Raw genomic sequence first — 14,941 nt, 5'->3', positions numbered from 1 at the left:
ACGACACTTGTGGCTAAGAGGCTGATTGATGACCGGCTTATCCAGTATGCTCTTTGTTTGCCGTCTTTGGGCGTTTTAAAGTAGAGTGGACCAAAAAACACACACATTTGGAGCCTATCCCAGCTGTCTTTGGGCGGGAGGCGGGGTACACCCTGGACTGGTCGGCAGCCAATCACAGGGCACATATAGACAAACAACCATTCACACTCACATTCATACCTATGGACAATTTGGAGTCGCCGATTAACCTAGCATGTTTTTGGAATGTGGGAGGGAGCCTATCCCAGCTGTCTTCGGGCGAGAGGCGGGGTACACCCTGGACTGGTCGCCAGCCAATCACAGGGCACATATAGACAAACAACCATTCACACTCACATTCATACCTATGGACAATTTGGAGTCGCTAATTAACCTAGCATGTTTTTGGAATGTGGGAGGAAACGGGGAGAACATGCAAACTCCACACAGAGATGCCTGAGGGTGGAATTGAACCCTGGTCTCCTAGCTGTGAGGTCTGCGCGCTAAACACTCGACCGCCGTGCCGCCCACACATTTTTATGTTTAAAAAAAAAATAATAATTTCACGCTTTCTTCGGCGGTCCTCGAATGCATCACATAAAACCACGTCGATGCAACTAACTTCACCATCCATCGGTGGCCCACAAAGCTGCTCCACGACGTCCATTGTAGTCCAGCTGTCAGCGCCCGGGTCCGGCCGATGCTGATTTGTTGACATGCGCGTTTCTTGTGTTGATTCCTTTTTGTGTCGGGAGCGTCCCCGCTAGCAGGAAGCGGGAATAATCAAGTGTGCCGTGGAATGCCCTGTTTTTGTCTGTGACGCAGTAGACCCGCTTTATATCGAACAAAAGCAGCAAGCATGAGAAAATGTTTTTTTTTAATTTTCTTAAAATCCCCATGCCCTCATGTGCACGCAGAAGCTCACGATGGCGCTTGTGATAAAAGATACGCACAAAGCAGCTTGTTTGTTTGTGTTCCGACGAGGCGTGGCGTCAAACTGTAAAAGACCTTGAAGCCTCAAAGCGTCGGAGTGATGATAACGCACAAGAGTAGTGCCGACTCAAAAGTGTTTGTGCAACGCTTGAGTGCTTCTGCACACTCCACTCACCATCTTGTTGCTGACTCAGCGACAGCATCGAAACACACACACACACACACACACACACACAAAAACATGTTAGTTGAATTGTGGCGCCTGCGACTCATCACTCCAGTAATCTTTGATGGAATAATCTGTTATTGTATATATTGATTTGATCATCCGCTGGAGCCTATCCCAGCTGTCCACCCTGGACTGGTCGCCAGCCAATCACAGGGCGCATATAGACAAACAACCATTCACACTCACATTCATACCTATGGACAATTTGGAGTCGCTAATTCACCTAGCATGTTTTTTTTGGAATGTGGGAGGGAGCCTATCCCAGCTGTCTTCGGGCAAGAGGCGGGGTCCACCCTGGACTGGCCTTCACGCTAACCACTCGATTGTTGTGCAGCCTCTGACATTATTCAAGTTTATTTAATCCTCCTTGGTTAGCGTCATGATTCCCTTTCAGAATGTCCGACTCAAACCAAAACGTACTCTAACCGAATTATTCATTGATTCATTCATTTTTGTCCGCTTATTCTCACGAGGGTCGTTGGGGTGTGCTGGAGCCTATCCCAGCTGTCTTCGGGCGAGAGGCGGGGTACACCCTGGACTGGTGGCACAGCCAATCACAGGGCACATATAGACAAACAACCATTCACACTCACATTCATACCTATGGACAATTTGGAGTCTCCAATTAACCTAGCATGTTTTGTACCCGGAGAAAACCCGCGCATGCACGGGGAGAACATGCAAATTCCACACAGAGATGGCTGATTGAACTCAGGTCTCCTAGCTGTGAGGTCTGCGCTCTAACCACTCGACCACCGTGCAGCCCATGTTGATGTCTCATTCCTGCTTTAAATGCGTCCGGGTCAAAGTTACAGTATTTAATACGGGGATGTCGGATGCGGCTGTAGAACGGGCAGATTATGCATTACCCAGCATGCTTTGCTGCAGATTAAAGGATCACTTTTGACTGTCTTATGCCTCCTTAAGTTGTTGTTTTGTACAGACCGGGTGTAATAATTAACGTGCCGCCATGCTTGGTCGTGTGGAGCTAAAATATTCACACTGAATTTTCTTGCTTTACACCAGAAGTATGTAAGGAGCTTAAAGGCAATTTTAATGTACTTCTCTGTCATACATACATACATACATGCATGCAATAAGAGTACATTATGGAGTGGTACCAAAAGTTAGAAGGGTCAAAGGCGTAGCTTAGCGTGGGAAAGCCCTGGAATTCTAAGATAGCAGCAACCTCTTCCTCCTCTCTTGAGCAGCCATCGCTGACATTGTAAGCTTAACAACGTGAGACAGTCTCGGTTTGTTCGCCGGCTCAGTGAGCAAACACTATAAAACAGGCTAAGTGTGTGTGTGTGTGTGTGTGTACGTGTGTGTTTGCCACATAACCAGTTTTGGGCTTCTAATAGAGGTGCTGATGTGTGTGTGTGGCAGTAAGAGGTCAACACAAAGCACAGCGGGGGCTCTTTTGGGTTGGACAAAAAAAAAAAGTGCCACACATGCACGTGTGCGTCATGTTCCTTTTGGGTGATGCATGACAAAAAAAGGCATAGTTAGTAACCCCCCCCCCACACACACACATATCTATTCATCTCCAGTGGTGATAACAATCGTCTTCTTCAGCAACACTTTCTTGAGCTACTTGTGGTGTTGACGTGACTTTAACGTGATGACTGACTGCTGAATACAATGTTTATATGTAGAAAGGGAGGGGGGGGGGGGGGTCAGCCAAATGTGGCAGGACAATATGGCTGCCTGTTGTGGGTGTGTGTGTGTTATAACCGATGCATGACGAAGTTGGGAATAGCTGTTGTCAGGTAAAGTTTTGGGGTGCTTTTGCTTACAGTGCAATAAACCTTGCGTGGTTATGTGTGTGTGTGTGTGTGTGTGTGCGCGCCGCAGCGCTAGACACAGGCATGCGTGGAATCTCCAGGAGATTTCTCCCTCCCACCCCCCCCGCACCACTCCACCTCTCACACACTTGAACTTCCTTGCTGCACATTCCCGTCGGTGACCCCCCCTCCCCTGCGCACACACACATCTCACTCGGACTGAACTCTGAAGACGTTCCGACCTAATTTCCGTCTCTCTTAAACACACGTCTGCTCTATTTTTAATTAAGTCAGGCATCCTTCTTTGGGGACTTGCACCGTAATGGGAAGTTTAGCTTTTTTTTTTTTTGTGTATATTCTGGCATTTAAGCAACAAAGAATGACTTTTTGGTGCGTGTCCTGATATCAGCAGAAAAATCATACATACTTTCATTCTTCTTATTTTTGTCATGCGGACTGTCGTATTACTTGATTCACTTTGTCACGCTTTCGCCTGCGTCGTCTGGCGAGGACCCTCATGTTGTATTAACATCAGCGTGAGTTTTGACGTTTTTTTTAACCAACTTTTGCCGGTGTTTCAGGTCTTGACAAGTTTAATTCAGGAGGGGCTGAGCTAGAATTGCGATCAGGTCTGCTCGTATCAAACCTAAATTTAAAGTGTACTTCCTTTATAAATGTGTGTGTGTGTGTGTGTTCAGGAGGGATGCACGCTCATGTTTGTGTTTGTTGATGATGCACATTTTCATCCTCACCAGGGAGGGTTTTCGCCACGGGATGAGCAAACACCGGTCGCCAAGGTGACGACTCTCCCAGCGCCACGGGTTTGCCTGAAGCCCTGCCGTATTTACCCTTTCGGGCGTGGGTCTCGGCCTCCTTTATATCAATGCTGACCCGCTGTGTTTTCCAGCCCCCCTCCGTTTTACCACAGTACCACCACCGCGCTTTGAAGCACCGTGCCACCTTTTCAGCACCCTACAATTATGGAGGTCTACAAGGGGGAAATGTCACTCTCGCCGCGTCGCTTAAAAACAATGCAAGCGTGAGATGTAAAGGCGATGCGTGTCGAACGGACCATTGAGCGTGGAGGCCGTTACTGGAAAAGATGATTCAGTGATGTGCAACACGGCCCGAACAATGACTCCATTGTGGCAAAAAAAAAAAGCTGCTTGTGCACACACAAACACCCACATTGTGAAATGTACAATCATGCACGGTCCATGCAGCCAACATGTCATACCGGAATTGAACCACCCAGGACAGAATCGTGTGCCCGCTGTGGTGGACTATGAAGCATTTTTTGCTAGTTTTGTGATCGGGGGTTTAACAATGAAACTAAAACACCTGCAGTGGGAACCGCTTTTGCATCATTTCCTTATCCTTTCTTGTGGCGTCCCACTCTGCAGCACACAGTTGTGAATTTTTCACTTCCGTCCGCCGTCTTGCCGAAGTGCTCAGGTGAAATTCCCGTCCATGCGAGGTGAGCGGTCAGCATGCTGGAAGCAGCAGGAAGAGCGCTGACGAGGCAAAGCTTCCATGCTGCTGATGCTGCTGCTGCTTTGACTGTCGTTTTGGATTGCAAATATGCAGCGCCGACTCCTTTTTTTTTTTTGTGAACGGAGCTCTTGGACATGATGTCCAATGGCCGGCGGCGCCAGAGCCTCCGCCACTGTGACCGTGTTAGTAACCAAAGCAGCGATTAGCCCCCCAATACAGCAACGCTTGCAGGATTACTAGCCTATTTATAAAACCGGAAAATCACTTTGCCGCGTGAAGTCACGGACATATTTACAGAAATCATAACTGGTGGATAAAAAGTGGTTAGCACGCAGGCCTCACAAGCTAGGAGACCAGAGTTCAATTCCACCTTCGGTCATCTCTGTGTGGAGGTTGCACGTTCTCCCCGTGCATGCGTGGGTTTTCTGCGGTTTCCTCCTACATTCCATAAAAGTTAATTGGCGACTCCAAATTGTCCATAGGTATGAATGTGAGTGTGAATGGTTGTTTGTCTATATGTGTCCTGTGATTGGCTGGCCACCAGTCCAGTGTGAATCCCGCCTCTCGCCCAAAGACAGCTGGGATAGGCTCCCTCCCACATTCCAAAAACATGCTAGGTTAATTGGCGACTCCAAATTGTCCATAGGTATGAATGTGAGTGTGAATGGTTGTTTGTCTATATGTGTCCTGTGATTGGCTGGCCACCAGTCCAGTGTGAATCCCGCCTCTCGCCCAAAGACAGCTGGGATAGGCTCCCTCCCACATTCCAAAAACATGCTAGGTTAATTGGCGACTCCAAATTGTCCATAGGTATGAATGTGAGTGTGAATGGTTGTTTGTCTATATGTGTCCTGTGATTGGCTGGCCACCAGTCCAGTGTGAATCCCGCCTCTCGCCCAAAGACAGCTGGGATAGGCTCCAGCACCCCCCACAATAGCGGTAGAAAATGAATGAATCATATGCGCATCTACGTACGAATGTGTTGTTGTTGTTAGCGTTACTCTTTAACCAAGTCTATTTGAGCGACGCCTCCTCTTAAGCCCACGATGCCGCCACCGCCATCGCCATCGCCACCTGTTCACTCTCAATCTTGCACAGACGTGTTTGGAGGCTTTACGTGTAGTCCTCGTCACAAGTCTGCAGCTGTCAAAACGCCACACGCTCCGGGGTTGTGCATTTTTGGGCCTGTGACGGACAGCATCCGGTGAAACGTTAACGTCTTGTGTCAGAATTCCCAAGACGGACGCTTAAGGCGGAGGGCGGGGGTGGGGATGGGGGGCATAACGCTACTGTTGTCACTGCGGTCGCTCATTAACCGCTTAAAGCATTTGACACCTGCTGTGAGGGGGGAACAGAAACGGTATTCCAGTTCGGGTTTAGACGATACTTGGCTTGGCGTTTGTCTTTGTGTGGCGTTTGTGTGTGTGGGACAGACCAGCTCCGCCACTGCCCCCCTTCTGCTTGTGTGGCCCGTCCGGGTGACACGAGCTGCAGAAGTTCCACTTTAAAATGAAACACAAACACAAAACGGTGCAATGATACACCTCTTTTATTGGTGCCACAACACCCCCCCCGGCCCCCCTCTCCCCAGTTCATCAGCCATTCTTCTTCTTTGTCATCCTTCCGAGGCTTCAATCCCTCCATTTTTAGCCCCGCTTCCTCCTCTACGGCCGTGCCATTTTAGACAATGGAGGAATCCCCGGGACAGGCCACGAGGGGGGGGGGATGGGGCTGGTCAGCGAGAGCTCGACTCGCCCGCCTTTTGTCCCGCCGCCTCAGAAAATGGAGGGAACCCGGGAGAGGAGGAGCGCAAGGAGGAGGGGGGTCCGGGTGTAGAACGGCGGGCGGGCGCTGGCAGTGCTAATTGGGAGTTGGTGTTTCCACTCCACTTCCTGTACCAGTGCAAATATTTTGGGCGGCGTTGCTTTTTTTTTTTTTGTGACCGTTTGTGTCTGGCTACCTCGGGGGATCATTCATGGACATCACGACAATACAGTTGTCAGTAACACAGTGGGCCCTAATGAGGTGTACCCACCCCACGGATGACCAAGCTATCCAGTCAGCCGTGGCCTCGCGAGAGTCCACTTCAAAAAGCGTGCATCCGCCCCTCCTCCTGCATTGTTGTGTGTCGCTAGGCTGCACCGCCATTGAGCAGAGCCGTGCAGGGGTGGGCCTACGCCGGGGATTTGGAGGCTCGGGAATGTGTGAATCAGAATTCCACTTCCACAGGAAATGTGTGAGCGTAAACTGGAGTTACTATTGCTTTTTTGGAATAGCAATTCCAGCATGCAAACAATTCTCATGCTACTTTCTCTTCCTGGTTAGCCGCCGACGCTCCGTGAAACCAGTGGCTCAGGATTGATTTCACAAACATTCCACGCTATGAATTTACAGTGTTCTTTCAGCGCGCACACTCCCCGTAGTTCCCGGCAGCGTCATCCAAGGAGCAAGTTAAGAATTTTGTAAACACTTCTGCTGAGTGTCGAGTTCAAGCACCAGAAGCTGGCGTTTGTCCGCAAAACGCAACCGTCGGAGCCGAATGTTCAACACGCTACATAGTCAACGATGCATTGAGTCTGTCGCTTGGCATTCTCATGGCAACTGGAAGTTCCCCACGCTGCCCCCCTGCTGTCACATGGCACATGCTCCCACCCCCCTATACAATTCATCAATTCATCTACAATCAAAATTCACACCCTCACCTCCTTCCGAATCAAACAAGCCGCATTATTAAAGCCTCCAAAGCTGCAAAGCCACCGACCTGCCGTCTAACCGCACAAATGGTCCCACACACAAACACGCCGCGTTGTAAAGACGTTCTGTTGTGCGGCCCTCAAGGGACCGGCTGTGGTTTCCTGGTACCACAAAGACACTTTTAGCGCTACGCTAAATCCCACCGCTCGCTCTTGTTATTACAACTGACTCACTGACCTGACCGTGGAGTAAAGACGATAGTTTCTTATAGTTTTACATCGTATCAAAAACCAAATAAAAAATTTCCCCATATGAAATTATGTAGATCCAACTCCAAGTTAATTTTTTAAAATAATATTTATACTTTTTTGGTGCAGAAAAATAAAAAGTTCTCCTCTCGTTCTGTGTGGAAGTGGTAGTTTTTTGGCTTTGTAAATTCACAAGAAATCAATTTGAGACTAACTGGTTAGCTCGCTAGCCTGCTAGCTAACACTCATCTCAAGTCCCCGCCGCATAAAACCTGCGCAGTGTGGTGTAAACAAAAGAAAAATAGGTGCGTTTCGGTGACAAAGGGGTGCTATTTCACACCCACAGGGCTCTAATAATATTTAGGGCATCGTAAACAGGTTTTTTTATGCTATTTATGCTAGTTATGTTAACACTTTGACTGTTTTACATCCTTGTTTGTCTCCGTGAATCAACTGAATCACAAACTCTGCGCTTTGTTAGCAAATATACCCAAATGTAATACACATTTTCTTTCAGTTGTGACTCACCCAAAGCCTTCAGTTTAATTCCAAGTGAACGGCCATCTTTGTGTAACGGCTAGTAATGTTATTACCTCCCCCGGACGATATCAAGAGAGGAGAGGAATGCAGTGATGATTGGATGATAGCTTGATTGGGTTAGCTTGGATTCCTGGCGGTTTGCTGCTTCTGCCTCGCAGTCGGAACTCGACTCGAGATCCAGCGATGAAATACAGTGGAACCTCGGTTAGCGTACAATATGGGCCTGAGTCCAGCTGTGTTCCTGAATGGGTTTTGTTTTTAGCGTGTCCTGTTAGCATCATTAGCTTGCTAACAAAACGGCGGAAGTCGGCTACAGCGTCAGTAGCGGTGTCATGATTCATTTTAATGATTCCAGGTTGGCGATCCAATTACAAGAACGATCGGGTAATTTAGAACGATCCGATCTGAAATGATTCAGTAACTTTAATCGTGAATAAATACCTGGTTACCAGTTTGCCAGATTGCTGTTGTTTATTGTAAGGGACTCGAGTATAAATTCATTGTCAATCCTGTCTTCACCCCCCCTCCCCCAAATGCTTTGACGCCCCACAAAAGCCCATCACTTGTACACACACAATACCCCTGAAAGGAGCTGTTGATAAAATGTAAAATCCCTGTGAAATCGGTTTTTAATTTTCGAATCAAATTGTCGCGGTTGTCTGCGAACTCCGATTGAGGCTCCAGCTGGGAGATAGCAGCAGAAATCTACAAGCCTTAATGAATTTACACAAATCCCTACCCCCGAGTCCAAGTCTGCGAGTTCGCCAAGAGTCGTCCTTTTGTTGGCGAGTCTGAGAAGCCGAGCGAATGAGAGGGCAAACAGTGGGACTCTCTGTCCACGCCACTTCGGCGGGGAACGATAGAGAGCTTCATAACGCCATCAGTTTCCTGCTTGTGCGTCCCCGCCGCCTTCTGTCTGTCCGTCCCAACAGAGACGTGCACAGAGCGGCCGGCGGTGGAATGTCTCTCAACCGCAACCCTGTGAAATCACTTGGCATGGCCCACTTTTTCCCTCGTTCTTTGTTTGCTGAGCGTCACCATGGTGAGGAAGTGGTTTTTTTTTTTAGGGTGAATATTAACACAGAATGCGTTTCCGGAGACGACCTTCTGTATATGTGCTGACTCCTTAGTATTTTGGCACTGTTGATGCCGAGAGTTCGACCTCACGTGTCGATGAAACAGGAAATGACCCCGTACAAGCACCTTGCATCCTGACATCCTGACAAATAACACCGTTTTTTGTGTCTGCGCAGCCTTTCTTCAGACTGCTCAACCTACGGAAGCTGGGCCTGAGCGACAATGACATCCAGAGACTGCCGCCTGAGGTGGCCAACTTCATGCAGCTGGTGGAGCTGGACATATCCAGAAACGGTACAGTGACACACAAAAGGCATACAAAAGTGTGATGGCCAGCCAATCACAGGGCACATATAGACAAACAACCATTCACACTCACATTCATACCTATGGACAATTTGGAGTCGCTAATTAACCTAGCATGTTTTTGGAATGTGGGAGGGAGCCTATCCCAGCTGTCTTCAGGCGAGAGGAGGGATTCACACTGGACTGGTGACCAGCCAATCACAGGGCACATATAGACAAACAACCATTCACACTCACATTCATACCTATGGATAATTTGGAGACGCTAATTAACCTAGCATGTTTTTGGAATGTGGGAGGGAGCCTATCTCAGCTGTCTTCAGGCAAGAGGCGGGATTCACACTGGACTGGTCGCCAGCCAATCACAGGGCACATATAGACAAACAACCATTCACACTCACATTCATACTTATGGACAATTTGGAGTCGCTAATTAACCTAGCATGTTTTTGGAATGTGGGAGGGAGCCTATCCCAGCTGTCTTTGGGTGAGAACTGGTGGCCCAGAACACCCAGAACACCCAGAACTGGTGGCCAGCCAATCACAGGGCACATACAGACAAACAACCATTCACACTCACATTTATACCTATGGACAATTTGGAGTCGCTAATTAACCTAGCATGTTTTTAGAATGTGGGAGGGAGCCTATCCCAGCTGTCTTCAGGCAAGAGGCGGGATTCACACTTGACTGGTCGCCAGCCAATCACAGGGCACATATAGACAAACAACCATTCACACTCACATTCATACCTATGGACAATTTTGAGTCGCTAATTAACCTAGTATGTTTTTTTGGAATGTGGGAGGGAGCCTATCCCAGCTGTCTTTGGGCGAGAGGCGGGATTCACACTGGACTGGTGACCAGCCAATCACAGGACACATATAGCCAAACAACCATTCACACTCACATTCATACCTATGGACAATTTGGAGTCGCTAATTAACCTAGCATGTTTTTTTTGGAATGTGGGAGGGAGCCTATCCCAGCTGTCTTCAGGCAAGAGGCGGGATTCACACTGGACTGGTCGCCAGCCAATCACAGGGCACATGTAGACAAACAACCATTCACACTCACATTCATATCTATGGATAATTTGGAGACGCTAATTAACCTAGCATGTTTTTTTGGGATGTGGGAGGAAATCGGAGTACCCAGAGAAAACCCACGCATGCACGGGGATTGAACTCGGGTTTCCTAGCTGTGAGGCCTGCACGCTAACCACTCGGTGCAGCCCTTGCAGAGGATCTCACAATCTGAAAAGTGTGTCCGTGAACGCCTTCGTGGTTTTTTTGACTCGGGTGGAACGAGTCACTGAACTCAAAAAGTCGTCTCGCCTTTTCTTTCGCTCGCATTCCTGTGCTTCAGCATCTGGTTGCGCTTAAAAACGAACTTTAAAAAAAAAAAAAAAAAAAGATTTACCAAGCCCTCTTACATCTCCATCTCCTCTGATCTCCCGCAGACATTCCGGAGATCCCCGAGAGCATTAAATTTTGCCGGGCCTTGGAGATCGCGGACTTCAGTGGAAACCCCCTCTCCAGGTAAGTGGAGTGGAACAGCCCATCACGTTGGTAATACAATATCATGCGTGCATCTTATCAAGGAAATGTCTCCTTATTTCTACTCGGCCTGTTTAAGTTTAGGATTTATGAATGCACAGCACATCATGTAATAAAAGAAATTGTTTATTATTAACTGAAATGTAATCTATTTCCTCTTGTGTATTCATATTAGTGACAAAATATGTACTGTATTATCCGATTAATCGAAAATAATTAGTTAAAATATTTGATAAATAGATAGATAGACTTTCTTTATTGTCAATGCCGTATTAATAATAATAATAATAATAATAATAATAATAATAATAGTAATAGTAATAATAATAAATAATAGTAATGTGGAGAATAAATAGATGACATCAAATATGAAAAATATACAGCGTAAACAGTAATTTGTACTAATAATTTAGAATAAATAACAATAATAATAAATAATAGTAATGTGGAGAATAAATAGATGACATCAAATATGAAAAATGTACAGCATAAACAGTAATTTGTACAAATAATTTAGAATAAATAATAATAATAATAATAATAAATAATAGTAATGTGGAGAATAAATAGATGACATCAAATATGAACAATGTACAGCGTAAACAGTCATTTGTACAAATAATTTAAATAATTTAGAATAAATAATCATAATTTAAAGCTTTGTGTGTGTGTGTGGGCAGGTAGAGGGGGCTTATGACTAAAATATGATACGCAAAGATGATAAGGCGATATTTGTCATGTGGTTTATTGTGATAAAAATGCCTTGAAGGTAATCTCCATGGTATCGAATCAATAAATCTGGTCTACACGGCTCCACTGCATGCTAAAAGTATAACGGCGGTGCTTTCAAGGGTCCCACCACACAGGAAATCCTGTTCGCAGTCATCGAACAAGAGCCCGCAGGAAGCGACGTGTTAATGCAACAATGGCGTCGTTCTATCAAGTCATCGGGGGGGTATAAAGTCACGCCGTATCGCGTGTCCTCTTGTTTCGCTCTTTTATTGTCCTCTTAATGGAAAAGCAGCAGAATGGCGACACAGATGGGAATAGCGGTCATGTGATCCTTAAAGAGACTCTCCCCTTTTGATTCCGTCCTTTTTTTTTTGTGTGCCCGCAGATTGCCGGATGGTTTCACTCAACTGCGAACGCTCGCTCACTTGGCGCTCAACGAGGTGTCGTTGCAGACTTTGCCCAGCGACATCGGAAAGTACGTGCACGATCAGTTCACTGTCACTGTTGTTCCCGTCATCGGTACGCGGTGATGCCAATGCAAGTGTGCACGTTCAAATACATTTGGCGTGCGCTTGTTAAGCATTAATTGACGGACAGATGGAAGAGCCCCCCCCCCAACAGACCCGCCATCTGACTATACAACCTGCCTCTTCTCTTTTCTGTCGCAGTCTGGCCAACCTGGTGACGCTGGAGCTGAGGGAGAACCTGCTCAAGTCCCTACCCACGTAAGCGTCGCCTCCGTAACACCGTGTACGGGAACTGTTATGCAATCTGCCGCCATATCCATCAGGATTAGGAACCACACACGTGTGCGGACGGACATCATCGACCGCTCTTATGTCATAACATAAACATTCCTACGTGTTCTCAGGTCGCTGTCTTTCCTGGTGAAACTGGAACAGCTGGACCTGGGCAGCAACGAACTGGAAGTGTTGGTAAGTAACTGGCCTCCGTGAGATTATATTCTATGCGGTTGGGTTGTCACTAGGTGGCCTCTGACGGGGACCGCGCTTTCTGTATTCACACGAGCCTGTCGGTACAAAAGGCTCAATGGCCTGAGGAGGGGGCGGGGCCTAAACATTGTAACTAGACATTTTTCTTTGTAGGATACAACAACAATCCTGTTACGGTCATCCCTCGCCATTTCGAATTTTGCCCTTTTCAAAAATATATGGAGTCATAAATCATGTTGTTTGGTGGTTGAATATGACTTTATTAGACAGATATCTTGCCTAAATTAAGTTTTTAAGCATACAAATGGCAAAATGAACTAAAATCCAAGTATAAGGCATTCCAAAGACGCATTCAAAGACTATGAAATGTAGTATTTTGTCCTTTTTGGGAAAACACACCAGCATCGGAACTGTTTGGCGGAACAACAGGCTTACATCGCCGTTAATAATAATCCCAAATAAAAACTACTGTTGCTGAAAGTCATCTCTGAACCCCTGACATCACTTCCTGTTCACCATCTTCACATACAGTAAACCTCGGATATATCGGATTCAATTGTTCCCACTGGTTTTGTCCGATATAAGCGAAATCCGTTATATGCGTATACCGGAAAATGTCCGTTTTACGCATATATCGGATTTACAGTGGGGCAAAAAAGTATTTAGTCAGCCACCAATTGTGCAAGTTCTCCCACTTAAAAAGATGAGAGAGGCCTGTAATTTTCATCATAGGTACGCTTCAACTATGAGAGACAAAATGAGAAAAAAAAATCCAGATAATCATATTGTTTGATTTTTAAAGAATTTATTTGCAAATCATGGTGGAAAATAAGTATTTGGTCAAAAACAAAAGTTCATCTCAATACTTTGTGATATACCCTTTGTTGGCAATGACAGAGATCAAACGTTTTCTGTAACTCTTCACAAGATTTTCACACACTGTTGTAGGTATTTTGGCCCATTCCTCCATGCAGATCGCCTCTAGAGCAGTGATGTTTAGGGGCTGTCGCTGGGCAACACGGATTTTCAACTCCCTCCAAAGATTTTCTATGGGGTTGAGATCTGGAGACTGGCTAGGCCACTCCAGGACCTTGAAATGCTTCTTATGAAGCCACTCCTTCGTTGCCCGGGCGGTGTGTTTGGGATCGTTGTCATGCTGAAAGACCCAGCCACGTTTCATCTTCAGTGCCCTTGCTGATGGAAGAAGGTTTTCATTCAGAATCTCACGATACATGGCCCCATTCATTCTCCCATTTACACGGATCAGTTGTCCTGGTCCCTTTGCAGAAAAACAGCCCCAGAGCATGATGTTTCCACCCCCATGCTTCACAGTAGGTGTGGTGTTGTTTGGATGCAACTCAGCATTCTTTCTCCTCCAAACACGACGAGTTGAGTTGATACCAAAAAGTTCTATTTTGGTTTCATCTGACCATATTACATTCTCCCAATCCTCTTCTGGATCATCCAAATGCTCTCTAGCAAACTTCAGACGGGCTTGGACATGTACTGGCTTCAGCAGGGGGACACGTCTGGCACTGCAGGATTTGAGTCCCTGGCGGCGGAGTGTGTTACTTATGGTAGCCTTCGTTAATATGGTCCCAGCTCTCTGCAGGTCTTTCACTAGGTCCCCCCGTGTGGTTCTGGGATTTTTGCTCACCGTTCTTGTTATCATTTTGACCCCACGGGGTGAGATCTTGCGTGGAGCCCCAGATCGAGGGAGATTATCGGTGGTCTTGTAGGTCTTCCATTTTCTCACAATTGCTCCCACAGTTGATTTCTTCACACCAAGCTGCTTAACTATTGCAGATTCAGTCTTCCCAGCCTGGTGCAGGTCTACAATTTTGTTTCTGATGTCCTTTGACAGCTCTTTGGTCTTGGCCATAGTGGAGTTTGGAGTGTGACTGTCTGAGGTTGTGGACAGGTGTCTTTTATACTGATAACCAGTTCAAACAGGTGCCATCAATACAGGTAACGAGTGGAGGACAGAGGAGCTTCTTAAAGAAGAACTTACAGGTCTGTGAGAGCCACAAATCTTGCTTGTTTGTAGGTGACCAAATACTTATTTTCCACCATGATTTGCAAATAAATTCTTTAAAAATCAAACAATGTGATTATCTGGATTTTTTTTTCTCATTTTGTCTCTCATAGTTGAAGCGTACCTATGATGAAAATTACAGGCCTCTCTCATCTTTTTAAGTGGGAGAACTTGCACAATTGGTGGCTGACTAAATACTTTTTTGCCCCACTGTATATCCGGTATATGCGTAAATTGGATTTTATCAGTTATAAAAAGGCACTTCCTTGAATATGTTTCCAATGTACCTGGACGCGCAGGCAACGCTGCAAATGACGTCGTATAGCGGCCTGTCACGAT

General features: G+C 46.4%; 1 protein-coding gene across 6 annotated transcripts in view; it reads left to right on the top strand.

Moving 5' to 3' along the window:
* The window catches only part of scrib (scribble planar cell polarity protein), a 46,089-nt gene that overhangs the window by 2,844 nt on the left and 28,304 nt on the right, over nt 1-14,941 (top strand). For all 6 annotated transcript variants that reach the window (XM_058060747.1, XM_058060743.1, XM_058060742.1 and 3 more), the window contains exons 2-6: nt 9,194-9,311; nt 10,786-10,864; nt 12,000-12,089; nt 12,283-12,339; nt 12,486-12,549. In XM_058060747.1, coding sequence (XP_057916730.1) covers nt 9,194-9,311; nt 10,786-10,864; nt 12,000-12,089; nt 12,283-12,339; nt 12,486-12,549 — 408 coding nt within the window. The remainder of the gene's footprint in view (nt 1-9,193; nt 9,312-10,785; nt 10,865-11,999; nt 12,090-12,282; nt 12,340-12,485; nt 12,550-14,941) is intronic.

The sequence above is a fragment of the Doryrhamphus excisus genome, chromosome 21, assembly GCF_030265055.1.
Source record: "Doryrhamphus excisus isolate RoL2022-K1 chromosome 21, RoL_Dexc_1.0, whole genome shotgun sequence".
Classification (NCBI taxonomy): Eukaryota; Metazoa; Chordata; class Actinopteri; order Syngnathiformes; family Syngnathidae; genus Doryrhamphus; species Doryrhamphus excisus.
The sequence above is the reverse complement of the archived record's forward strand: the minus strand, read 5'-3'. Positions and strand labels throughout refer to the sequence as shown.